Here is a 27,843-nt window from a genome sequence, read left to right as displayed (position 1 = left end):
TTATTTGTCTTCTGTCCACTCTGGGATGTTGGCCCCTGCTAAGGCAGCCCGGTACTGCTGCAAGACACCGCGGATGCTCTTAATGAACCCCTTGGACAAAGGGAAGAGGGGGAACCCGATGTCAGGGTACCCGCTCTTCTCTGGAAGGAAACTCCTGTAGCTCTTTCTCCTTTTCTTTGGTTTCACGCTAGGCTGCAAGGCAGAGTCCTGGGCAGCCTTCCCCTCGTCCATTCGGTCTCTGGCCAGGTCTACCCCCCTGGCTTGGCCTGTGCTCTCCGAGTCTGAGTACTGTTGGAGATCACCAGCGTTGGACATTGAGGTCGCGAACTCCGACTCATCCAGCTCCTCCTTCCCGTCGAGCGCAGAGTCGGAAAACTCGGCAGCCGCCCCCTGCTCCGAGCTGCCGCCGTACTCCCCCAGCGATCCAGCATTGTCTCCAGGGCTCTCGGCCAGGGTGCCGCAGGCAGAGAGGAGGGAGGCAGAATCTGCCCCGTTGGCCTGTTCGTGGCTCCGCTCCACCAGCTCGTTCGTCTCCAGCCAGGACTCAATGCGGGACACCAGGCGCCAGCCGTTGCAGCGAAAATGCTCGCGGATCTCGTGCTCAAAGACTTCCACCGGTCTGCGCAGAAGCTGCATCATGGACTGCACCACCCGGATCAGGGTCATCTCATTGTAGCAGCGACTGTTCTCGTAGCCCTCCTGCAGGCCCCGGTCGCTGTCAAAGCCCGCCTCGTTGTAGTAGGGCTCATTCACCAGGATGAGACCTGCCAAGAGAAGCCAAGACTATGGGGTTAAGAGATGAGATGAACTTTCCTGTGAATTGCTGTCTGCGGTGGACACTGCTGGGCCCCAGTTTCTGGGGCTGAGGTGGCTGAGGTCTGAGGGTCACAGCAATGCCTTGGTGAGGCATCCTGGCAGCTTCCACTGCAGCCACACCAATGCAGGCAGTACAGGGAAGGGATTGTGGGAAAACACACTGCAGGCAAGCCACACTTTGACCTCAAGCAGGTGGCAGCAGCCAAGTAGGACAACCAGGAACCTGCAAGATGCCCTGGACTGGTACTGCAAGGGGAGCACTCATGTGGATGGGTCTGCGGCCTCTGTTAGGGCTGTGGGGATCTCAACACTACTGAGAGTGCCATTCAGCATCCAAGGCTGGCAAGAACAGCCTTCCACCAGTGCGATGCCGAGGGCACACAACAGCAGAGTAGGCCAAAAGGGCAGAAGGGGAAAGGTTTCACAGCTCCTTCCCCTTCCCTCCCTTCCTAGTAAAAAAAAATAAAAATTAAAAACCCAACAAAAACACACCCAAAGCTTTCTTTTCTTAAACAGCTTTTTTCTTCTCCTCTTAATTAGACCAAAGGCCAACCTCCAGTAACAGGCTTTAAGCTGGCCAGGTCCTGTCCTCTCCAGCACAGTCCCATCAGACTGAGCCATCAGCTCTGAGACGAATCCTGTGACAAATCACCTCTACCAAGCTTTCTCCAGCTTCTGGTCTAATGTACTTACATGTGTGTAGCAATGGCACCGGCACTGCCAGGCTGCTGGCAGCCTGCCACAAACTGCATTAGAGCTCGTGGAGGTGAGACCATGAATCTCTCAGAGCCCAGGCAGCAAGAGGGGGAAAGGAGGGCTTTCTTTTTCAGTAAAAGAGTAAAACATTTATTACTTCATTTCCTAAATTTGGATCCTCAGCTTTGTACAGGAGAAAAGGCTTTTCTCCCTTTGTCGTTCCCCCATAGGAGGATACAGGTGGACTTTGAGACTTCAGAAGAGCAGGAGCCGCCTGTGAACTCAAGGCAGGAGCTCTTGCTCTGTGTCAAAGGTTTCTCAGTCACATGCCTGGGCTTCTTGCACAGAAAGTTGGCCTTGAGGAAGAGATTTGATTTATTCTGTCTGCTCCCAGACTAGATACGGCAGGGGAAAGCCCTATGGCAGGAAGCCCTGGGGCTGGTCTAGACACACCCCTGATTATTCTCTGCTTCAGAAGCAGCACAAACACCATCATCATGCACAAAAACATGCCCAGTGCAGGATGGGCAAGTGACTCAGTGGGGATAAAAACCAGTCCTGCACATAAAGCCCAGTTTAGCAGCAACTTCAACTCAAACCAGGACACCGTGGTAGCTTGTGGTTCACCTTTGTCAGCTCAGAATAACAAGCAAAACAGCTCTGTGCTGCTTAGCTGCTGCAGTGAAAAGGGAAAGTATTGTGTTAGAGACCTCTCAAAAAATCAGGACATGAGAAAAGCTTGCACCTGCTTCAACTGCTGAACTGGAGAGATAAGGACACTGCTTTGTCCAGCCAGGTGAGAGCAAAAAGCAGCACTAACCCAGCTGGGGTGGCAGATCTCAACTGTGTGCCTGCCCGTAAGTCTGCATCCCCTCCTCCCTCTGCCTTTTCCTGTCTTGCAGGCTCTGCAGAAGCACTTACCTTGGATAGAGATGAGTACTTGAAGGAGGCTAGATTTACTGGTCCACCTTTCTGTCCCCTGAAATGCACATACAAGTGTGTTAAAGGGCTGATGCACCATCAGTTTGCTCTTTGATAACTGCTAGATGAAGTGAGACCCCAGTTTATCTGTGCCCCTATCACTAAGGTCCCGTGGCTTGCAGCCAGAACAAGGGACTTACTCAACAAGCACACAATGTGCTACCATCCCCTTGTACCAACTCACCTCTCCCTTACTTCTCACCAGCACCACACCCCATCAGGCCAGTTGTGCCTGGATCACTGTAACCCTACACACCTGACACCAGTTCCAACCCCTGCCCAAAATTTCCCTGGGTCTGCTTATTCCAAGTCTCCAGTTGGACTTTGTGCCACACTGCATGATTTGTCTGCAGTGTGGGAGACAAGGACCCAAGCCAAAGTGAACACCCCATGCTGGTGCTGGCATCTCTGCTCTATCCAAGCATGACACAGCCTGGCTGGTCTGACCACACGTTTCTCATCAAGGAAGGACAGACAAGAGCCAAATACAGTCCCAATAAGAGTCAAACTACACCAGTTACCTGCTCCAGACATCTAAAACAGAGCCCAAAGTCCAAGCTATCCCCAGCTCAAGCAACACCTGAGTCCAGAATCCACCCAGGAGTCTTGGCCTGGTAGGAAGCGGCTTGTTCCAAAAGCAGCACCACCACCACTCCCCACGGATAGGCGGACTAAAGCTTTACCTTGCCTATCCACGTCCCCAGGAGGCTGACACACACTTTGCCATTGTCATACAGGTTGGGATTCAGTCTCCCACTGCACTGGGAGAGGTAGCGGAAGAGAGGTGGGACAGCGGGGTAGATGTTGGGGAGCTGGATGTCGAAGAGAAAGAGGCCATCTTCATAGGGCGTGCGTGTGGGCCCTTTTATAAGTGCTGAGAAGAGATCCTGTGGAGAGAAGAGACAAGCCAGGCACTGTGACAAGCCCTCCTATCCCAGCAGGGTCGTATTTACATAGTGGTGGGACAGGCAGCCCAGTGGGCAAACCACCCGAAATAGGCTTTCTGCAATGAGGAGCTCCCCGTTGTTTGTACTCTGACTCGAGGAATGTGAAAGCAGACATTTGCGGTAATTACAGCCATACTTCACATGCTGCACACATTCCTGCAGCCCTAACGCAAAGGATTAAGGCTAAGCAGGGAATTCCAAAGCAAGCAATCCGGATGCTGAGCCCAGCACTAACAACACAGGCATTTGAGAGCAGACACTTGCCATTCGATCCTCAAAGGTTTTAACCATGATGCCATCAGGCAGGGAGGTGGCCAGGAGAGCCATCTCTTTCCGCACGGTGCTAAAGAACTTCTTTGCTTCTGGGGGCTGGAACTCCATTTTCTTGAAGGTATGGGTGTCTGTGGGGCAAGGGGGAGAATGGGATTAAAGTCTGCCTTTAGAAACTGCCACAGGCTCCTTGTGAAGGCAAATCTATCCATGTGTTAAACCTATAATTTGGAAGATAAAAGCTGACTTGCTTTGGTGCTGAGCCAGGAGATTATTTGATTTTTCCCCATTCTGTACAGCAGCCACAACCTGCATCCCCTGTTCTCATGGTCCCAACACAACGCTGTCCCTGTGCCCCACAAGGAGCCCTGTCCCACAGCCAGGACAACGATGCATTGCACAAAGTGACGACCTAAACATAGCTCCCCATCTTTATTTATACACACCTGCAGGTTCAGAACAGTTTGGCCACCTTTCCTTCTCATGTCTGGCCTGGCTGCCGAGCACCTTGGGTTCCGCTGTCACCAGTGCTCCACACAACCAGATGCTCTTTTTCTTATTTTTGGCTTATTATCATTGGTGCAAGTGAACAAGGACACTCACCCACCAAGGACACCCAGCACAAGAACACCAGCTGTTCCCGGTCTGCTTCTCAACCAATCCATCCCTGCAAAAAAGCCTGAACAAACCCTGTAGCTTTCAAGAAAGGATCTGCAATGGAAAGCGACTGATCTTCACAGCCCTCCAAAGTTAGTTACCAATGTGGACAAAGCAGAAGCTTTCTGTGGCTTGAGAAGTTATGGTAGTCCCTAGAGATACCATGTAGAAGCCAGGTTTAAGTCCCAGAACAGACTGTGCTACAGAAGTTGTCTTAATTTCTCCTCCCCAGGTAATGAGCTGTGAAAACGACTAGGAAGAAGAGAGGATATGCGATCCAGAAGGCCTGGCAGCAAAGGTTTTGGAGAAAGAAACACTGCAGGACAGTGAAGGACAGCATCCCGCACCGCCCTGACCCAACACACTCACCTGGGGCATACTCCAGCACGGAGAAGACTTCTCCCTTGGCACTGGTGAAAGTGACCCCAGGCTTGCCTCCGCTCTGCTGGCAGAGCACTGGTGTCTCACTGGGCCACTCTGACCTCACTGGTGTCTGTGCCTCTGCTTTTTCTTCTTTCTTCTCTGTCTCCACCATGGCTTCCATCTTTTCCTCCTCTGCAATAGCCACATTATCCAAGGTCTTCTTTAGATTTTCCTGCAGCTTTTTAATATCATCCAAGAACTTCTTCTCTCGAGTAGGTTTTTCCAGCTCCACAGTTGGAGAAGTGGGAGAGCCAGTCAGCAGCTGCTCCACAGTCATATTTTTCAGGCTTTCCAGGATCTTGATGGCCTCCTTTAGTTCCCGGAAGCTCTTTGGGGTTACATCCTTGCCAGCTTTCTCTGCAGTGAGATCTGCAACTGCCATAGCCACAGCTCCCTGGACTTGTTCCTCTACTTTTCTCACCTCCTCTACTGCTGGCTCCTCAGGCTCTAACTCCTCAATTTTTGGGTGGTCGTCTTCCATGAGGCCATTGTCTGTCTCCCAGCTGTCGCTTTCATCCTCCCACTCAGAGGATGCCCCGCTGGTGCTGCCGTCAACAGAATCGTAGTCTGACTCCTCAATTTCTGATTCAATATTGTATAAGTGCTAAAGGAGAGCAGAGTTACAAGAGACTTAGGCTGAAGCACAGAGTTATAGCTGTTTTTAAATGCAAGTCACTTCTCAACATGAAAAAGGAACTTCCATCTAGGATTGGCTGGGCTGTTCAACCCCATCTATCCAGGGTGGACTGTGTTTGATCCAAGTAACATGCACATCACAGATTATGAATTGGCACAGCCCCATCCTTCAGCTTTTGAAGTAGGGTGTTGGGGGAGAACTACAGCAAGTTTTGGTGGGCTGCAGCCATGCCAGTGGCTGGGATTCAGCCAAGGATGCCCCAGGGCTTCTGAACACAGAGCTGGTTCAGGAGGTATTGGGTATTGTGTGCGGAGTTCGTATTTCTGGTCCTGCTTCTGCACCAGCAACTGCATTGGCACAGAGCCCTGGTTTGGCTGCCTCCACACTCCCCACTCTTCCACAGAGACAATGCTGGAACCAGGAAAACATTCCCACACCAGCTTTCTTCTCCTGTGGCACACAACGTTTTTTTTCCTGCTTAAAATTCAGCTGGGACAATGAAGCCTAACCCAAGTTGCTGAATAAGCTCTTCCACAAAACCTTCTCTTCCCCTTCACTACTGGAAGCTGAACCCACCCACACTCCCTCTAGCCTCACCTGTTATAATCATGCTTTTGCACATGCTACATCTCAGAACATTTTCCTGCAGAGGCTTACAGGCATACTCCAGCTATGAGCTCCAGTACAGGAGTAGGGGAACAAGAACAGCTTTGTAAGGCTGTGTTAGGAGTTTCAAGATGGAGCATCTTATCCACAGGCTTCTGACACTTGAATGACAGCCCAAGAATCCCCTTAATCTTGCACGATATGACCCCACAGGCTAAAGCGCATGGACACTGAGTTACCTTGTCAAAGCCCTGAACTGAACCAGCACTGCTGAGCCAGTCCTGTGCCACACAGGCAGACAGGCAGCCACAACAGGGGTTAGTTGGGTTCAACACAAGTGACTGCAGGCAGGAAAAGCCATCAAAACGCACTGCCCTCAAAGCTAATCCAAATCTGAGTCAGAAAGTTAATTAGCCAGTTATGCCATTTTTATTTTTAGAGCTGAGAAAAAGCACCCAGACAGCTCGTCTGTGGGCACATGGACAGGCATTGATAAATCACGGTTTTAACAACTGATAATGCACAGTCCTGACGTTTCCCCAACTCCCATAATTACACAGACGAACAGAATCGACAGGACCAGCGTGACACAGCAGGAGCTGCTGCAGAGCCCTGGCACCGCAGTGGGAGAACAGCCCTTTGTGGAGCACACATCAGCCCCCCGATTGTGCCCGTGATCCACGCACATGTGACAACAGGGGGAAGGGAGACAGCAGCCTGCTTTGTAATGCTCTCCTCCACTGCCATAGTGCAGGCATTGACTATTCTACTGTAATTAATGCAGAGCTGCCTGGTTCAAAAAGGAATCTCGATCAAGTGCTTTCTACTTGCAAATGCCTCTCTGCAGTGGAGGCAGTGGTGTTCTCTGCCATGGTGACAGAGATGGGACCCTACAGAAGCAGGTCTTCCTGTATCTTTAGGCTGTCTGCTGTAATTTGAGGCAAAAGGAAGAATACACATGGGATTAAACTGTACGTGGAGTAGCGGGTAAGATTACAAGATAGTACAACAAAACCTTAGAACAATGCAGAAGACAAATCAATGGAGTTAAGAGGATTAGTGTGGCTGTATCTGTATTTTTTAAGTTCACACTCAACTACTTTCTATCCTTGCCCTGGGAACAGATTTGGGTCTGATCCCTAGGTTAGCCAAGGTCACAACTTGTGGCTCCAGTCTAGCTTCTAGAGGAGCTTCTTTAGCAAAAGAAAACACCGTGGTATCATTTCACAAGCAAGAGAGAACAAGCAATCATCTTTCAGCAGTGCCTGAGTTGGGCAATGCAGTGAGCCTGGGCTCAAGCCAGAACTGATGATCCCTGAGCTCTGCAACCCCCTCTGCAAAGCAGCAGATGCTGGAGGCCAAGAGCAGGGCTGTGGTCGGAGCTGTGAATATTCTCTATATTCACAGGAGCGATGACCAATTAGTTGCCCGGTCCTCCTGACAAATGAAAGATTTATGTGGCAACAGAAGTGGGAAGCCACTCTACCATATGGGAAGGCAGCAATAAATCGAGCAAGACTCCCTTACACAGTGAATCTCTCTGCACCCAGGATTTAAACCCAAGATTTGTCACTCAGCTAAGAATTACAGAGATATCACAAGCTGGAGCAGGACCTCACCTGAGGCAGAATGATAGTCTTGGAATTATCAGCCCACACCACTTCCACTTTACTGCTGACATCCACGCGAGCCACCTGTCCAACCGAAGGCTGTGGAAACAAGAGCAGTTTGTCAGGCCCTTTTCTTTCTCAGGCATTTCAGTGCAGAGCCAGGAAGCCTTTAAGAAACAGATATCCCCCAGGCTGGAAACCCACCTAAAGCAATGTTTGTAGCCTGCAGTAGAAGCAGCAGGAGTCCTACAGTCTCATGTTAGGGAGAGAAGAATCCTACAAAGAGGGTTTCCATGAGGAACCCCACAACACTGCCACAGAGACAGGGAAAATTCCCCTTAAAGGTGGAGAGGACCAGGAGGGCTGGTCTGGCAGCAGATTCTCCCTTCTGATCAGGACCAGAGCCATTTGCAGGGCTACAGCTTTTCAGCAGGCAGCATCACTGGGCTTGTGACAGCCAGGGGACAGGACCTTCCCCTGAACTGGGCTGCCCTCTAGTGAGGTGCCATCCCATCGACTGGTCCCCATGCTCCACACCCAGCATCAGAGGCTCACGGCAGTCTCTCCCAGCAGAGAGTGCAGGCATGAACAGACAAGTCACAGGGTGTGCGCAGTAAGTGGCAACTTGCACTGGAACAAGGTTATTTAGGTCAGCTGAGCAAGCGCGGATGTGTTTCATGCTGATGAAACTAGAACCGCAGCTGAAGTAAGAGCCACACTATACCTTTTAACCCCTTTATAGGGCAGCAGTCTCAAAAGCTGGAGGTTTTCCCTGCACAGTAAGGAAGCCTTTTTCCTAGCAGATACTCCACAATAAAAGTTTTCCCCTTTTCCTCCCTAGAGATCCATCAGCTCAACAAAATGAACACATATGCAATAACACATATGAAAAACAGTCTGCTGCTGCCAAGTGAAACTGGTTCCATGACAAATCTACCGCTTGCTCAGGAGCCCACAGAACAGCCTCATATTAGAAGTCACTCTGAAATCCTAAGCAAGAGCTTTATTAAAAACACTCAGACATATGTTCAATTCCTGTCTCAAACTTTGTTCTCACTCTGCTATAGACTCTATCACCAAGGTCAAACGATTTCAAGGTTACATCTCCACTAGATTTGCAGATCTGAAATGTTATGCATGACAGTAGGAGACACTGATACAAAACTAGCAATCTAGAGAGTTCAGGATATCCATATAGGGCCCAAGGCCCTCCTACTGACTCTTTCAAATGTTTCCACTAATTCCTGGTAGCAATGTGGTCACATAACTGTGCCCAGAACCCACCTCATCCTCCTTAGCCGTGGCTCCATCCGAGTTGCCAATGCGAATCACAATGTCAGTAGTGCGGAAGCGGAAGTCCGGATGATCAGCAATATCATACACACTGACATCCTCCTCCTCCCCGATCAGCTGCATTGGAGACAAAATGCAAACCTGTCAGCTCTAGCACGCTGCACTGACCTTCCAAGCACACCTTCAGTGCTTAAAAACACTTTGTTATATTTTGGCAATTCTTAGTGCCTTCAACAGCCTGCAAGGAGTTGCTAATGTCCCTTCCTGTCACTTCATCTTGTAGCTCATTAATCAAGGCACAATAACGAAAGGAAACTGATATTCTGTCTCTCATTCGCTCACTCTCACCTTTACCTCTAGTTCCACATTACTACAATCAAGACACACAAGAACATTTTATTCCATTCTAAACACCCAGATTTCTCAAAGCAGTTCAGCGGGGCTCAAAGGATGGCCTTTACTTTTGAAACTATCTAAGGCAACAGGAAGCCTCTAACAAAAAGCATGTCATTTGATGGGAAACATCTTTCCTTTGATTTTTCCTGGAGAAGTGGTGCTAGGAGCCCACAGACAATGACAAACAAGTAAAGTGGAGCACAACCCTGGGCCGTATCAGTTATGACAATGTGGTCTCCCACTGTAAGGTAGACAGCAGTACACCTGATTTGAGAGGGGGACCCAAACCACACATCTCCAATAGACTGCAGTCTAAAAATTTCTAAAAAACCATGAGAGCCCCAAGAAAAGGTTATTAGGCTGTCTGTAGGCAACAGTGTCTGGTAGAGGCAAGCAGGACAACATGATTGATACTCTTTCCATGAGCTAGCAAAGATGTGGGAGAATAAAATTCTTTAGTGAAGTCAAGATAAACTGTCTGTGACCACTTCAGCAGACATCTTCATCCATACAAGAGCCCGACGTTGACTATAGGATGTGAGTCCTTTGCTTGGTCTTGATTGCCCTGCAGCGATCTACAAATATGAAGTGACACCACCTCTAGCTAAGTCTCCCAGGCCCAAAAGCACATTACTGGTCCCATCCTCAAGGACAAATTCCACTGCAGAGATGACTCCCAGACTTGTGTGTTTATCTGTGAAGCTCATGTTGTTTTGTGGCTGCTTTCTCTTAGCTGGTTCCAGCAGGCACCGACTCCTGCACTTACCTCCACATCATCTCCACTGGATTTCAACTTGAACCACTTCACCACACAGGTTCGCCCAATATGGTCACCAGACTGCACGACTCCATATAACCCAGGGTCCTGGGAGCTCTGAGCTTTTGGTTGCAATGGTAGGGAAGAAAATAGCCCAGTTAAGTGGAGGAGAACACACTTCACACAGCAACTGAGCTTGTCAGCTCCCAAGCTCTCACAGCTGAAATCTCTAATTTGTGAATGGCATGAGGAAAAACAGTTCTTCCTACACAGCCAAAATTGTACCCAGCTAACGAGCTGCACTTTAATGGGGCACAGAATGACAATAAAGTAAGATTATGTTGCATGGGACTGGGTGAACGCATTCACTTTAGGACCACTTTTGAGCTCTGTCAACAGGAGAAAACAGATCTGACTTTAATGCTCTGCTCCACACTGAGACTATCAGGGTTTCTGGACAGAATGCCCAAGAGCTCCATGGAAGCAGTCCAGGCTGTCACTGGTTTGGCAAAGAAAAAGGGATGCAAGAAGATGCCTCCAAATCCCCAAACCCTCCAATATAAAACAGAGGGTCATGACAGGCAAGCCATACAGTGTGAGGTAAGTTGTTAATTTCTCCTCTTTTCTGTGAGAGAGCTCAGAGCTGTTTGTGCTTTCAAGGAGAAGGTTGGGCCACCTCTACCCTACAGAAATACTGAGAATCCTAGCTTTGCTCCTTGGCATTTTTCCCTTTTGCATCTTGCCTGTCGTCACAGTTCAACCTCAGTATTTAAATAATGATTCTCTGCTGATGTTCACATTAAGTCACCTGAATTGTTGTCTGTCCCTTGTCAGGCTCTTGTGCCTACCTCAAGGCAGTACTACTCACAGCTACTGTAAAAAGGGCTACAATGTACGTTAGGGGATCCTGATTGAAGAATATTTCACAATTAAGAACATATTTTTTCCTGAGGAGAGCTCTGTTTTGACACCCAATACCTCTTTTGTCCACTACAAAATCCCCGGGGCAGAACTCATTGTTGTCCAGATGATGCACTGGAATCAGCTCATTGGAGCGAATGTTTGTCTCCACGGTGCCATCCTGCCACATCACGTCAGCCGAAGTCATCGTGGTCACCACTTCTACAGCAACCCTGGGAACACAGAAAGGCAGTGAGTCACCAGAGGGAACGTGCATGAGCACAACCCGAGCGTGATGCTGCCAACATCAGGAATCAAGATGGATCTCAGCAACACAAGGGTACACACATCAGCAGGCTGGAAAGCAACGCAGGAAACCCCATCTAGTCCCAGTGAAAGAAACTACAAGGCAGGCTTTGTTTTGATGGGTTCTCAGTCCCTGCAGATGTTACACTGCTGCAAGCCTACACTGCAGGAAGACACTTTCCAGGGAGCTGATGCAGAGCTTTTATTCCTAGTGGGGCAAATTAACTTCTACCAGCATCCACTTTCTACCCCTGGCACAGGCAAAACAGGAGCTTCAAATACTTAGAAACTTAAGATCTCCTCCACTGAAGCACCTTCTAGCCTGGAAGTGTCTTTGAAGCTAGAGAAGCATGGGACTGGAAAGGAAAGAAAGCAGCATCTATCTCAGCCCTTCCAGAAAGAAGAAAAAAAAACAAAAAAGAGGCAACACATTGAATGTGGGTGAAGCAAAAGGGTTTTGTTTAAAAGTCTCCTTCCCAGCTGTTCAAACACATACATGTGGCTCTCTGCAGTCCAGAAATGAAACCCAAACATGCAACAATGGACCACATGCTGGTCCTCTGCTGTGGAGCCTGGCAGAGATGCTTGAAGAGGCAAGTTGCCTGGGGACAGGAGGAACAGAGCTGCAGCCCAGCTGGACACTTCTAGTGATCCTCCATCATTTTCATCTCTCCTACAGTACAGAACAAATTGAATCCCATGTGGATTTTAAATATTGTCTTTATCTTGCTGGCCAGGCCTTTCAGACATAACACAAGTGCTGCATTTAAGTTGGTTTGAAGTCAAACCATAAAGAAGATAGAATAGGCAAATAGGAAAATTACCGTTTTCCCTCGGCACGTTCTTTATGAATATCAGAGAAGTATTTTTGAGTAGAAATAGTAAGCTTCTAGTAGGACCAACACTCACCAGCAGAAATTATCGGAGGAAATGTGTAACAGGTCAAGTGTGGTGGGTGACAAGCCAAGAGCCTTGGAGGAAGCAGGGACACGTGCAGCTGAGGATGGGAGTGGAAAGCCAGGCCACCCAAGGAATAATATGGCCCTGCCTGCAGTGCAGTTTACGCTGCTTTGCAAACAAAAGCCATGCCTTGGCATTAGCAAAAAGCCCTGTGTGTCCTCACTAAAAAGTAACCAGAGGTCTGTGTGCTGCCCAGAGAGCTGCAGAAGTCACTGAATGATGGGCCCCCTGCAGTCAGAGATGCCCAGGAGCTGACACATCAGAACTGGCGACTTACTGCAGCAAACCCATCCGCTCTGTATTTCTCAGCAGTACTTGGCAGCACGTGCTTACTGATGGTCTCACCAGCTTCATCTGAATAGCCAAACAGGGAAGACTCCTCATACTGAGCTCTGACCAGTTGCCACACGTCCTTTAAACTATCAGCTGGATCACATTCTGTGCTTAAAACCCTGTATATTTCTTATTCTCTATGACACGGTCATCTCTGCAAAGTGCCCCAACATCTGATGTCTGCAATTCCTTGTATAGAGCTGCCCAGATCCAGTACAGGAATCTCTCACTGTTGTCACACGGATTTCTCCCCACTGTCTGTATGGTGCAGAAAGCTAACAGGTTTACTGGCTAAGCTCTCCTTAATAAAACCTTTAGTGAAGTAGTGGCACTCAGCAGGGAGGTGAGAAGTGAAAAGTGAACCAAGAATCAGTTCCCAGGAACAATACCATGCACTTCCACTTTTTCTTTCACTTGAATACTCCTCTGCTGAGGTTTGTGACCTTCAAATCCAATTTCGCCAAAACCCACAAGGACTAAAGGAACAGGTCTCCTTGCATACAGGCAAAGCTAATATATCCAAACAAAATGTGAATGAAGCTCATGGCATTCTCAAACTACTGGATCCCTTGAATCCCAATAACGTCACTTTTCTGGGAGGATTCTCACCTATTATCTTCGCTAGTTCATTTCTGTGGAGGATCTGTACATAACTAAGTAGCCCAGGGAAGCCAGCAAGCCAGGCAGTAGACAGCTGTCAGATGCCTTTGCATCCCCTGAAAACAGCTTAAATATCCTCAAGTTAGGACAAAGGTAAAAGCTGCCGAGACACAGTTTTCTCTAGACATGGGCAGATACATGCCATGCTCCCTCCCCCAACCTACTGAAATAAGTTCATCCAAGGAGTGCAGTTTGTTCATTAAAAAAACCCAGTAAGAAGTACACTGCTGGCAGATGTGGCAGCTCCATCTCCAGAGCAGGGTAAGGATAACAGAGACCACTGCAGCATGAACCCCTCCCAGCCCAGACCTCTGTGCAGATCTGGAGACAGCTCCCCAGGTGGATAAGCTGCCTGTTCACGCTAGCATGGTTTGTCCTCAGCCTCTCCGCAGAAGCTGCCAATGAGGTAACCAATTAGTGTCATGTTTGAGCTGTATGATCTTTATTCACCCCTCTCTTTCTCCGCGTACAGAGTTTAGTGCAGCACAGATATGCTGCCGGTGCCTCGAGGCACATTCGAGATAGAATAGCATCAGTGTCACGTCACATGGCTCCAGTTTCATCAGGAGCTGGATTGAGACCAAGTTGATTTCACACAGGCCACTGCACAGTCATCGCAAGATAATCCCTGTTAGTTACTACGAAGCAGTGCTCTAAAAGGAGGCACACCACCATGCTCCACCCAAGCTGAGGAGTTGGTTTACAAATGAGAACTTTGATAAGGAAGATTTTGGCAAGTCCTGTGTTTGGAGATCCAACTCACCTGTCTCCTGGCTTAAACTCCCGTGAAATCTTGGTCTTCTTCTTCTTGTGCTTCCGCTTCAAGTTTTTGATGGAAAGAGGGATGCTCTTCTTGCGACCTGTGCCACTGCCACTCTGGGATGAGGCGGTGGAGCTGGCAGAAGAGGTGACAGAGCTGGTGTCATCAGTGTCATCAGCTGCCTCATCATCAGCATCTTGCTCCATGGACTGAAGCTGGTAGTCAGGCAACCCTTCATCTTTCAGCATATAGGGAGGCTGCTGCTGTCGTGCTGCTGCTCCCCCTTTCTCCTTCCCCGTTTCTTCAGACTGCTCCTCTTTTCTCTCCCCAGGACTTGGTGCACTGTTGGAAGAGTCATCCAGCTCACACTTTGATCCAGGCTTAAGGTCTTCTGATTTTTGGTCTGCAGCTCCAGCAGACTCTTTGTCAAGGGCTTCACTGGTACCCTGAGACTCCGGGGAGCATGACATGATCTTCACTATCTGCTTCTTCAGCAGCCGCCTCACCTGAAGAAAGCAGACCTGGGTCAGACAATACGCCTGTACACTCAAAGCTGCCAGCCAACTTGGGCAACTGTTAGCTTTGTACACAGAGGAAAACTGCACACTGTGGGCCTCTGCACACTCTACCTACACCACAGTACTCTGCAAAGCAGCATCTCACTGCTTTACTCAGGAGCAAATACCCACTGGTTCCCGAGCAGCACTGGCCTAGCTCAAGGAAAGTGAGTTTTGCTCTTTAAGGCTATTTTAAGCATGTTCTGAACTTCTCATTATGGAAGGTCACAAGAGGCTGCACAAGTTAATCTAACAGCCACAGCTATGCAGGGAGGTGATCATTCATGCTGCTGCTATCCTGTTATTCTAGGAACACCGCTGCTCTACAGCCAGCATGTAGACATCATGGCATGACTCATCTGGCCTAGGAAGCAGAGACTTCTTTCTTGTCTTACTGTAGCAAAAATTTAACTGAACAGTTCAACTCCATGAGAAACCTGAGGTCAGACTAGTGAAATGACATGTGTAATGGTCCCGGCTGTCACAGCACTCAGCTCTGACACGGCTTGATCCCTGCAAGGTGACACCTTTATGTTCAAAGTCCTGTTCATGTTCTCTTGTGGCATTAGCTGCATGCTTCACTCGGTGCAGACTGCTCTACAAGGTGACCTAGCTGCTGGCAACAAGAAGTCATTACTCTTTACAACCACCACTTCAAGAGTCACATTTCAGACCACGTGACTACCAGGAAGATTTCTGCTTTAAAAGCCACAGCGATCAGAAATGCTTAGAGAAGTCAATGCCTCCCTCAACCCCTCAACTCACCTTTTTGGCAACAGATCCTTCACCCAGGACACAGTTCCTCTCAGGGCATTCACAGGTGATTTTTGCAGGTTCCACCTTGTCTGGGAACACGTAGAGGCACCTTTCCCCAAGCTGCCTTTGGGCATGGTCAAAGCACCCTAGACGTTTTACCCTGGCAGAGCAGGAGGACAGCCATGAGCAAAGTGCAACAGCAGTAACAGAACCTAGCAGCAACCAGCAACTTCACAAGGCTGGCACAACTTCACGCCAAGGGCACTTCTTCTGGGGTGGCAGAAGCCAACACCACACCAAATCTTTTCCAGGCACACAATTCTGAAGTAGGAGTGGGAAATCTCAGCAGGGATTGGGTGTGGACACAAAGGGTTTGTGCGGGACACTCTCTCTCTGGCTCTCTCTCCCAGAGACAGCTGCTGAGAGACATTTGAAGCTGGCATTTTTTGTTGCTGTCATCTGAGAGTAGCACAAAATTTGTGCTATTACTCATCTGACTTTTCTTTCTGAGTTCTGTCCAGCCCATTTTTGCAGCTGCAGCCTGCAGAGGGCACCAGATGCTCCCTCAGCACCAGCCTGCGTCCCGAGCAGCACACCTCAGCTGCCTACTGCACACATCACTAAAAGGTTCAGTCCGCTCCAGACACAAGTGGAAGGACAATGTATGTCTGTTTCCAGATACCACCTTCCTCTATGCACTTGTCAGCTGGAGAGGACTGGTGGGATGCTAGTCCTTGTACTGGTGACTCAAATATCTGCTGAAGTAATTTGGAAGATACCGTCTCACATTTTTGAAGCTCTGGAATATACAGGCATGCAACAAGGCAAAAACCCCACTGGAAACAGCAGCATTGTGTCTGATCAGTTGGCAGGAATATCACCCACGGTCTGTGCAGGCCCTGGGTGCTGGGAGTAAAAAGGGGTTTTCAACTCATCTCACCTGGACAGGTTCTCCTGGCTGATTACAGAGGGAGGAGGGCTTACACTGTCAGTGCCTCCAGGACAAAAACTTTTAGTGATCCAAGTAACCTTTAGTTCTACCACCTGTACCTACAATATAAAGAGAGAAAGCAATTAAATTTTTCAGAGGCTTTCCCAGACCAGTGTCTAGGATCTGAATGTTTATGCACAAGAAAGCAGAAAACCTGCTTTTAGCATTTAATGTGGCCAAGTGCAGTTGCACTACAGCGCTCCTATAGCATGGCTCTTGGCAACACCAAGAGCTTCTGCAGTTTTTAACCTCAAGAAAGATGACATATGGCTTGGGAAGGAAACTATGGTACATGTAAATCAGCAGGCCAATGTCACAAAGAGACATGCTAATGAACTTGGAGCTGCTCCCTCTTTCAGTAAGTCAGCAGTGTTTCTCCTTTTTTGGATAGCACGCAATGTTAAGTTTCAAGAGAAGAAGTGCTTCTTCTACCCTAATGATCAGCAGTACTGGCCTCTCAGTGTATTGGCATCCAATCACCTCACAGGGTGCCTGCAGGGACCCCGGGAGGAAAAGCCAAACCACACAAAAGTCCTTTTAGTCCACAATGAGAAATTTGTCACCTCAGAACAGAGCCACAGTGCATTTGCTCTTAGAAGGTTACCATGGCAAGGGGACTGCTCCTGAACGCTGGCCAGGGACCACTCTGTGCAGAAGGTGGCTGTGCGTCAGCTTTGTTGTCAGTCCTTACCTCTTCCACCACCACTCTGAACTTGCTTTTTGTGCTCAGAACAGGCTTCACACCCGAGAGCCACTGCACACTGGAGAAGACTTTAGAAGGCCCAATGAGGACTTGCCCAGGATAAAAGCCGTATGAATCATCAAAGAACAGACCCTGTAGGGGAAAGGGAGAGGAGAAAAAAACAGTATAAAGGACTCATAAGATTTAAGATTCCAGCATTTCTCTTCTTTCATTTGTCATCAGTAAGATTAACCATAAAGAAAAAGTCTGCAAGTTGCAGACTCCTAAAGCTCATTCCTCTCCTGAAGTTGGTCCAGCAGTTCCTATAGCAACCTGCTCTGTCACACATCCAAACCAGACTATGATTCAGTGGGGGAGAAACAAAGGTACTTGCAAGAAACAAAAGATGTGTATTTCCACAAAAATTATCTCAGTAACACGGTGAAGCCAAGGCGGGCTGAGTCCTGGGCAAGGACACTCATATCTCTTTTGTGCTCTAATTCAAGCACCTACAGCTTTCAGAGCCAGAGGATGCCTGCCTTCACTGCTGTGCTCGTCAAATTAAGCTTGTAAGTATTACTCCTGTCTTAGGCGGATTAGTTAATATGACAGTTCTTTGAAAACAAAACAGGATGGTAAACACAACAATTGCTCTCCCAGAACTCTTTCCCACTGGTATTTAGAATGACTTGAGCTGAAGATTCAGAATGTGGGGGCGGACCGAGCAGTTTAGGGTAGATAAAATACTGAGCACAAAACTGTATCAAGTCTTGTACTTTGTCAGAAAGGATATGAGCAGTACAACAAGATCTAAGTCAGGTAAGTATCTAACACAGCAATTCTGAGTACGCAATCAGGAGTAACGCTGCAGACAGCTCATGTTTCAGACCAAACCGCAAGTCACCAGAGGACTATGTACAATTTAAAAGCAGTCTGACTCAAAACGAGGTATCTCAAAATTAGGTACCTAGAAGCTGAATGCTGCTACAACATCCATTCAGCAAGCAGAAAATATGCTGCACAACCCAAAGCAGCAGAGACTAAGAAACTGGAGAATATTTAGCAAAAGACCACACCTTTTCTGTATAGAAGAAAACCACAGCAGCACATCCTATTACACTGATATTCCATTTACTCTTCAAGAATTAGGCATCAAATGTTAAGAGAAGTGCAGTTTCAGATCAAAGGGACCTTTGCTTTGAAGGCTGCGAAGAATAAGGGCTGACTGCATTGCTAGTGCCTAAGAACTACACGGCATTTTCAGTCAACTCCCAGTGCCGCTGCCAGGAGTACAACAAGGCCCTGCTGATGCTGTTTGGAACACGAGCAAGCTGTCATCAGCCTTTGAAGGTGAGAGAGGTGACATCCCATCACCAGACATGTTTTACTCTCTGTTTTACCCAAAAGTCAGCAAAACCTTCCCCATCACGTGATCTGGAAAACGCCAGTATGGTGGCAGGTCTCCATTCAGAGAATGCGATGGACTACGGTAACAAGAGATACAGTGATGTATATGATCTGGAAACGTGCTTCTAGCAGAACACCTTTTAAACAATATGCCCTTTTCCAGAAGGGGAACAATTTTGAAAGCATTAAATGGAGTAAGAGCCTTTTCAAGCATGTACAGATGTAATGAATAGACAGTGAACTGCCTTGACATCAGCCACCTGACTGCATGTTACGCAAGGTGTTTGCAAAAAAGCAGTTGGATATACTAATTGTAATACCTCCTCAAAACCTGCTCGTTACTAACACTACCTTTAAGCTATGCTTTGTTACACTTACTTCAAATGAAGATCTAGTGAAGTGGTTTTCAGCTGTGATGCATCATTTAATTTTTAGGCTTAATAAGTGCCTATGGTTTTGCCTTCCCCCTCCCTCCTGCACATCCTTACAAGATGACATTGGTCAAAAAGACTCTGAGGAGAACCAGCAGCTTACCGAGTCGCTGACATGAGGACAAACATCATACAGCTTGGCTCCATCCTCTGTGCTCATGGAACACCTGGAAAACAGACAAGAGAGACTGTCGCATTTCCAGAGTCATCCACCTCAAAAGCAAACAGCTACTGTGTCAGTGGGTCTGTCCATACACCCAGCAGCACATTGCTGAGCTTTTATGGTCCATAGCAAACCCAGTTATAGACGAACTATAAAAGCACTGCCTGGTATCTAAATGTTCTGTCCTGGTTTGAGCTAAATAGAACTAATTTTCTATTTAGTGACTTTACTTTTCAGCTCAGTCTCTTTTAAGTGGCTGAACTTGCTGAAAACTAGCAGCATGTTTTTCCCAAACAGCACTGCTAGAAGATATGCTCAAGGTCAGTTGTCTCATCATGGGTGCTGTGTCTGCACCTACGGGGGGGAAGCGGACCCAAAACTGACCAACGAGGTATTCCACCCCACATACGTCATACTCGGTATAAAGCCGAGGGATCACGAGGGTCTCAAATCCTTTTTCCATCTTGGAGCCTTTCCATCTCAGACCCTTCCATCCGTCTCGATCCTGCAGAGGCTGAAGCCTGAGCAGAATCCTGCTCGTTCGTCTGCCGCTGATCCTGATTTGTGTGTCCTGCATCCTGCTCCCACTGCTGCTGAGTTTGGTCTGAGACTTTTCCAGTGCCCGGCTCTGCAGAGCCTCTGGCGACGTATTCGTCATTGGGGGGAGGGTGGGTGGAGGATTTTATATTGGTTTTGTATATATTTGTACATATCTGTATATATTTCATTATTTTCCTATACACATTATTATACTGTAGTATTAGTATTATTATTTTATCAAATCTGTTAGTTTCTTTTCCAACCTGTAAAGTCTCTCTCCCTTATTCTCTTTGCTCCTCCCTTTTGGGGAGGGGAGAGGGGTTAATAGAGAGCATCTGTCCAGGATTTAGTGGCCGGCCCAGCCCTAAACCATGACAGGTTCCATTCAGCATGTAAAAAAAACATTTATAATTGAGTAATATGCAGGGTGCTGGACAAGATTTGTCTGCCACAAAGGTCCCATTTGTTATTCATATTGATGCTAGAAAGTAAAGGCAATTTGAGTGTACTTGCTTCAGTAATAGCTTCAATTCTAGAGTCAGTTCTGGTGGGATTTCAAATGATTAATCAGGAAGAGATTTTTGAAAACAGTTACCTCATTTTATATATCTATGCATGAGCTGGTAACAGAAGCCAGGCAAGGTTTTAAATTGCACCACTAACTGCAGGCAATAGAGACAGAAGTGTAGCTATTTTTCACTCCCAGTTTAACATATGCAAAGAACCTTCCAGCCTGGGTTAACTGAAAGCTAAAATAATCAAAATTTCAGACGCATCCACCAGTCATCTGTTATAGCTCTTGCATTACTCGCTTCTCTTAGAAAGACTCAGAGCTGGCTGTAGGGTTGTGCATTTGTTTAGGGTGGTGTTTTTTTGTTTTGGTTTTTTTTGTTTTGTTTTAAATGTCAACACTCAATTGACAAGACAGATGGGTTATTCCCCAGCTGCCAGGCCCATAAGCCTCTTGACCCTCCACTGGTTCCTTCTTCCCCTGCATCAATAAAAAAAAGTTTGTTGGACAAGACAGGCCTCAGTAACAGAGCAAATGTCGTGAATTCAGAGGGGTTTAGCTCACAAGTAACTTTCCAACGTGCACAAGGAGCAGAATTCAGATCTTTCCGCTGGCTTTGCAGAAGTAGCCAGATATTTCTTTCAGTATGTCTGCTTAAATCTCTCTCTAAAAATAGGAACTCTGGATTATATCTTCATTGAAAAAACATTCCTAATACAGTTGCAAGTAACAGTTAAAAAAGCAATCTTGGGCTGCTTTTTCATCTTTGATAAAAACCACTAGCCTGCAAGTCTGCACGCTTTCACAGACCTTTTTTAAAGGCAATAATGCTCCCTGCATCTCAGTGAAATTACGCTCTCCTACTGAGCAAAGGTCTGGAATAGTGATTCATCTTAAACAGCTACCTTTTCAGAGGAGCAGCACAGTTTAACAACCAATGTGCTTTAGTTCTGGAGCACTGATCTGCTGGGACTAAAAAAAAATATCAACCTTTCAGACAACGGCTTTTCCAGAGGGTGACCAATGAATCTCAATGTTTTCAGAGAAAGGTGTTTTCTTACTCTACATCTGAAGATAATGCAAGCAGAGAACTTATCAGTATGTGAATGAAGCCCAGCCCATTTCCAGTGCTCCTAAAATAGATTGTGAAACCCAAAGGGGACACTCTTCAGAAAGAGAAGTACCTGGCTCCATTGGAAAGCTTGAGGATGACCTGGTTCTTCAAATCATAGACCTTGCCCAGCCAGCAGTCATAGGCTATGTAGTCACCATACATGAAAGGCTATGAAGAAAACAGGAAACAAAAACCTTATAAACAGAAACCCTTATACTTTGAGCTATCAAGTACGTCCTCACACAACACAGATCAGATAGCAATCTCAAAGGGATTTGACAGTAACTGCAGATCTTGCTGTAAACTGGAAAAAACATACATTGAAGAGTTTGCTTGACAGCCAGCATATAGCCTGGATTTTCCACTTAAATAGCTTGGGCTTTCTGGTCTGTTTTTTTTCCTCAGATCTTAAACTTCCTAAGTTACACTTGCTTTCACCCAATATTAACAATTAATTTTTATTACTGACCCTAATATAGTCCATCCCAAGCAGAAAAGCCTGTATCCCACTGTCTTTTCACAAGCTGTTTCTCGAAAAGGGTCTTGACACTTCTACTCTTCACTCCCAAATTGTCTTTTTCTCAGAGGAAAAAGAATGATGAAATCTTATCCCACCTGGTCTCTGGAAATCACCCACCCACTCAAGAGGGAGAGCCAGGTACATTTCAGACTGTTCCAGCTCAGCAGAAATATACTCTATTCCTCTTGGCATTTTCATAGCCTGTTTAAACAATAACAATACTGCAGCTGAGAAGCTCTGTGCCACTGCCACAGGGCTGCCCCATCAGGTCGTCACACCAGCCCATCTCAATGCAGAAGTTCTCACACAATTTAACATCAACTTAGCCCTCCAAGTCAATTTGGTCTCAGGGATGTGATCAGAAACACAGAACAGATGGGGTGATGAGGCGATGCTGCATCATCTTCTTGCAGGGAGGATGCTTTCAGTAAGTTTAAAATAAAACCAAACCGCAGATGCATCCTGCACAATATGGATGCCTCCTTTGCATGTGTTACTTGGAATACAGCAGCATTCCTCCAAACCACCAAGTCCTGGCTCCCACGTGTATTTTGGCTGTGTTCTCACCCAGATATGTTGCAGGTCTTTGCTGTTGACAGGGTAGAGAATGCAGTTGGTTCCTACCAGCTTCACAGCACACTCTATATTGACATCAATTACAGTCCCACACTGGCTGTCCTGAAAATGCAAAAGAGAAGAAGAGTTTATTACCCAGGGCAGGTCCTACATACGCACGTACGCTCTGTGTACAGATGGGAAGCGCAGAGACAAGTCTCAACAGTAAAACCACCTTGCAGCCCTCAGTCCTTCATTCTGAAGGGGCATTTCACATGACCCTGAGACAGCTCAGAAGGTGCTATCACTATTAAAAGATCTGCAGTATTTTCTTCCCAGTTAAAATCTGCAATAGCTGCTAATGCAGCAGCCCAGAGACTCCTGTGTCTGGTTAAATAAAACCACACTTTGTACAGGTCATTAGCATTTACTTGCTTTAAAATCTGCCTGGCTCCTCAGTCTGTTCAACTGAGTAGATCACTGCAACTCCATAGGCACTGCCCTGAGCCAGCAAAGGCAGGACAGATCATCAACCCCAGCACACAAGAGAAAGCCTTTAAAGCTATCTGACTTCTCATGTAAAGCTTGATTTCAGAGGACAATATAAACGGCCTTCAGTTACTGCCATACTAAAAAAAACCTAACTGGCACCTCTCTATAGATTTCAAGGTTTCAAGCCAGATGATTTACAGTTGGTCCAATTACGAGATAGTTGTCATTATCTCCCTCGCTTTTTTGCAAAGTTTTAATCTTTTTTGTCCTGGAGAAAATAATGCATGCTGTCAAGAGCCTTCTGGGGACAGATTGGCAGGGAGCACGCAATATGCACATTGCTTACACATATGGCCGAGGCCTGCAAGGAAGGGCTGCTAACCCAAACACTGTCAAATGCGGCAGCTGCCCTGGCCTCCTGACAGCTGGGACAATCAATATTCTTATTTATTAAAGACCACAAGTCCATTACAAAAGCTGACTGAGGGCCAGCATGACAAATGCCCTGGTATCAGCAACTTCTGAAGCTGTCCTTATCTCAAACATCAAGGTCTCTGCCCCAACACGACTTGAGCGCAACACTCCAAGGGCTCATACCCTGTGAGAAGTGGATTTGTTTGCTCAGTCCACTTACAAACATGCTGTTCTTTCGACCACGTTAAATATTTATTCAAAGATTTCACTCAGAGCCCTGGGCAGCCCTTTTGGGAGTTCAGGAGTTTTGCTGGTGCTTGACTCTTCCAGTCTCATCTCGGGGACTGGTAGTTACAGCACAGACACCCGACAGACACCTGCAGTCAGGACAATTCCTGGACAGACTGCTCAGCCCATTTGGCCGGCTTGGCTTTCCACCTGCCTGTGCAAGTCTGCTTTCTCACACCCCATAAACCCTGTGCTCCTCAGCCCCTTGGCTCCCGACGTGGTGGTGATGAGGAAGACTGGCAGAGACCAACACAGCAGGGACTCCTTCCCTCCACCTGCTCCACATATCATTCCCCTTTCTTTCCAGAAAGGCTGGAAAGCAAAGGGAGCTGTGCCCAGCTCCAGCTCCATCACGACAGACAGCAGCTAAGCTGCACAGGCTGCCAGGAAGAGCTCAGCAGAGCTGTATGGTAGCTCTCACCTGAACAGGTTTGCCAGAACCACACCAGATTTGCAACAGCTGCTGCCAGCACGACTCAAGCCATAGGATGAGCAAGGTCTGCTCAGAAATGGCACCAGCTCAACAAACCCACAGCTTCTGAAGGCCAGAGCACAGCCACCTACCCTGCTTTTCCTCCAGATTAAGCTAAATGAAACATGCCCAGTCCATCCTCTGCCTGTGCTTTGCAGTTCAGGGCCTGTGTTTTAAATTTCTTAGCTGTCAGAACCAAAAATACCTCAAGAAACAAATCCCTTCCCGCACTCTAAGCATTTCAGAATTAATTTCTCCTTTATCAGCAGCCAATGTGACAGCAGCTCTGAGACACGATACCATCCAACACCTGCAGTTTCTGTGCATCACCTTATCTCTGGGTCTAAACGCCCTTTTATTGATGGTGAAAGAATAACAAGTAATAAACCGAAGACTGGGGCAACTGCCGTACACCACCATCCTCTGCCCATTCTCTAAAGTGACAGTTTCCCCACGGAGAAGGTGCCTGCACCATCCTACAAACCTGCCTCCCATCTAATGCAGTTGGGTGCTATTAGTCATGGGCAAAAGCACTGGGTTTAGTTCAGCTGGCTTCTCCTTTCAGTTGCAAAACGCTTGAGCAAGCACCGAGTAGTTAAGAAAGCACAGATCAATGTCACAAGCATCCCCAGAAGATGCGGGGCCCTTGAGTCACAGCTCTCCTCCCTTACCTGCCACTGAACCTTGTTTTATTATGTGTTTATTTATTCCGCTGTCACATGAAACATTAGCCAGCGCCAGGGGAGGCAGATTTGCAGGCTGAGGGGTTCTGCTGAATCACACTGTGATTAGAGCGGTGCTCAGCAGTGCAGTCCTGGAGTGAGAAGTCACCAACTCGTCTCCTGTCTTCCAGAGCAGGTCTATGGCTGGAGCACAGCTCCCCAGCAGCCTGCTTGAATACAACTGTCCTGTCCTGTCCATTAAAGGAGAGGCCAAGTCAAATGAGCTGACATTTCACAGCTCTGCTGCAAAAATCAGTTTCCATCAACCCCAGCAGCAGGACTGGAAAAGGGAGGTGACTGATCTTCATGAGAAGAGCTGAGGGTTCACACCCCACACACACCAGCATTAAGTGCACTCCCTAGACCTTTTTCCTGCTGCTTCTGGTACCCTGACAACACGTACCACACTGGAGACACTGAATATTTAAGCAGCGAATGGATGCAGAAGTGGCTCTCTCCCTTCCCCACCAGAGACAAGGCAGACCAGCAAATTCCCAGCAGAGAACAGCAGCTCAGCCAGCACAGGCTGCAATCCCCCATCTTTTACCTCCCATCCTTTTACTCTTTCCTCAGTGCTCTCCTTTCTAATAAGAGGATTTTTATGCCACCTTCTTATCCCTTTATTTAAAAGCGACAGCACAGCCCAGCATCCTTTGAAGCAACAAAATCCAGGTGTCTAACAGATTCCAGACCTTCTTCTAATCTTTCCCCCAAATTAGCACATCACCTGGAAAAAAAATGAACTCTGCCACTTTCAGCACTTCTCATCCAGCCGGATTAGAGTTACAGGCCCAACTGCACTCAGAAAATGATCTCATTTTCTGCATTACCCCTGAGGCAGTCTTTCCCCACACTCCGTACTCGATGAGAAGCACATGAATTTGAGTCAGCTCTCCTCTCTTGAGGAACAGAGGATTTCGAGTCCTTCCCGCTCAAGGTTAAAAACAAGCCCTAAGAGAGTGTGGTGAATACAGAATAAGTTCTACATTGTGCATTTGCCAGGCCAACTGGTGCAGGGCAGCCATCCCATATCCTGAATTTGGCAGGCTGACACCTGCAGATTTTCTATTTTAAATACTCTTGTAATTTTTGGAATATATCTGTTTAAAAACAATGGACTTTCTTTGCGATAGAAGGCATTTATTGTGTCATTTAGCACTGACATATAAAACATACTTGAGGGTAAGGTGAAGTATAAGTCATCTTCAGATCTGCTGTGCTTTTGAACAGAGAGAAGAAATTGAGTTATACCCTCACCATTCCATCAATTAAAAAAAATGAACTTGTCAGCCACTAGTACAAATGGTCAAGCAAAAGCCAGTGTTTAAACACAGACAACAAATGAGCCTGTAAAACAACTGCTGGGTAATGTATCTACTGCTACACATGTACCAAGCCAGAGATGCCAATTTCTGCTCAGATGAGTATGCAAATTGCAAACAAAAGCAGCACATCAATGTTTGCCAAGAGGGGAACAATTTGCTGTCCTGAAAGCTTAAAATGGCTTTAAGAAGTACTGGAGAACAAACAGTTGAGAGGCAGGACTCAGAGCATCCCTCTCTGAGCAAGGAGGGTACGCTACAGAGTCCAGCTGTGCCAGGTACAATGGTGTGAAATCTCAATATTAGATGGTATTTCAATTTGTTAGCTGTGCATTGTTTTGGATTGAAACACTTTCATAAAGCTGCAGTTCTAGTAAGATATGTTGACTCCAAATTTCCATTTCAAACAATTAAATTTCTTAAGCAAATATTTTGACCCAGCATTTTTCAGATTACCCTTCAAGTTTCTCTCTCCCTTTCAAAACAAGTTTTTCTCTTGCCTTTGAAACATTCTGTGAAAAAGGGGTGGGTTTATTTATTTATTTTTTAATTGACACAGAAGACTTCATTTAAAAACCCAAAATCCTCGGTCAGAGAATGGCCTTCCCCAGCCCTGCCCGAGGCTGCACACCATGTGGTGTGACTGCAGCAGTCAGTGGCCAGCTGTCTGCTCCATCTCAGCCCTGGTAGCCACACCAAGCCAAGAGGAGATGCAGGCGTGCACATGGCAGGCCATATGGCTCAGGGTTACGGGTTAGGTGTGAGCAGCAGCAAGAAATTACCCACCTAGCTAAGCTCCTAAAGAGACCACATCTCATCCCATAATCAATACGGAAACTATGTATTTCCCCTATGCAAAAAACAGACCCACACATCTCCAATAAGCACAAATGTTGTACAACGAGAACAGAATGATTAGGACTTAAAATAGTATCCAGGAAGAGTAAAGGTGATGATTACAGGCTGCTGATTAAGAAACAGCTTGCTTTCTGCCGGCCCAGCTGTGTCAGATGCTTCAGCAGTGTTGGGATTTGCTGTATTTTTGGGAGAAATTGGACAAGATGGTGCTCACTGTAGACTGAGACGTCTCCCTGAAAATATTTCCTCCAAATTCTCTACCAGGAGTGTGATCTGCCTTCAATCCAGCCTCCCTGTTAGGGCTGGGATTGCAGGTCCACATGTCAGGATGGATTGGATTAAAACTTAAAGGATGGCAGGACAGACGAGCAGCTTGTCTCACTACCTGACATTATCAGGCTTGCTTGCTCAAGAGACCTTTGCAGGTACGCAACAGGAGAGAGGCAGCCTTATCAGCATTTCGTTTTCAAAGGATGCAGCTAGGTCTATCAAACACTAAAAACAGCACACGCTCAAAGCATTACCGTTCGGCTCCGTTCAGGCAATTTGGCAAGTCTTAGAAATGCATGCAGCAGTATCACGATCAAAAAGGGATAAAGAAAAAAGCACTTACGCTGGAGCTCATATGTCTGACCACATCTCGAGGGACCACAGAGCGATCTTCAAGCTTCAGCTAAGAAGAGAGAAAGAGACAGACACCGAATTTAGTGACCCCAGATTACACTTGGTCAGAAATAACATGACAAATACAAATGCACAGTGTCCTGCTCCTCAGAACTGAGGAGGTTTTCAGAGGATGCCGAGGTGCTTCTATACGCAGAGTTAACTCCCCTGGCATGTTCACAAACTTCAGTTGACAGAGTGAAACAGCAACCAGGCGACCTGTCCATGGCTGCCCTAAGTCAGCAGAGACATCAGAAAGGGGGCAGACATTGACTTGTTCATCGCTTCAAGTCTCTTCCTCCATCTGCACCACTTCCCACCCCCACCCAGTCTATGCACTAGAGAAGACAGAAGACACAGGAATAAGTGCATCACAC

General features: G+C 47.2%; 1 protein-coding gene across 1 annotated transcript; it reads right to left on the bottom strand.

Annotated features, from left to right (window-relative positions):
- On the bottom strand, positions 1-27,470 carry UBE2O (ubiquitin-conjugating enzyme E2O). Its single transcript, XM_010192894.1, has 17 exons — positions 27,417-27,470; positions 22,248-22,358; positions 21,231-21,328; positions 18,936-18,999; positions 17,004-17,147; positions 16,262-16,371; positions 15,331-15,481; positions 14,012-14,514; positions 11,068-11,222; positions 10,099-10,211; positions 8,928-9,053; positions 7,653-7,742; positions 4,737-5,394; positions 3,705-3,841; positions 3,177-3,380; positions 2,434-2,491; positions 1-764 (listed from the first exon to the last, which is right to left on the bottom strand). The coding sequence occupies exons 1-17, from the start codon at positions 27,426-27,428 to the stop codon at positions 1-3; spliced, it is 3,498 nt and encodes a 1,165-aa protein (XP_010191196.1). The 5' UTR covers positions 27,429-27,470.
- Between the last annotated feature and the right edge of the window lie 373 nt (positions 27,471-27,843).

The sequence above is a fragment of the Mesitornis unicolor genome, unplaced genomic scaffold (assembly GCF_000695765.1).
Source record: "Mesitornis unicolor isolate BGI_N332 unplaced genomic scaffold, ASM69576v1 scaffold18859, whole genome shotgun sequence".
In the NCBI taxonomy this organism is placed as follows: domain Eukaryota; kingdom Metazoa; phylum Chordata; class Aves; order Mesitornithiformes; family Mesitornithidae; genus Mesitornis; species Mesitornis unicolor.
This window is presented reverse-complemented; position numbering and strand designations above follow the sequence as displayed.

Coding starts and splice junctions, on each gene's coding strand:
- UBE2O (XM_010192894.1), bottom strand. Junction 17,148..18,935: donor GTCCTCATGTCAGCGACTCG/GTAAGCTGCTGG, acceptor TTTCCCCTACAG/GGTCTGTTCTTTGATGATTC. Junction 15,482..16,261: donor AGCCAGGAGAACCTGTCCAG/GTGAGATGAGTT, acceptor CTGCTCTGCCAG/GGTAAAACGTCTAGGGTGCT.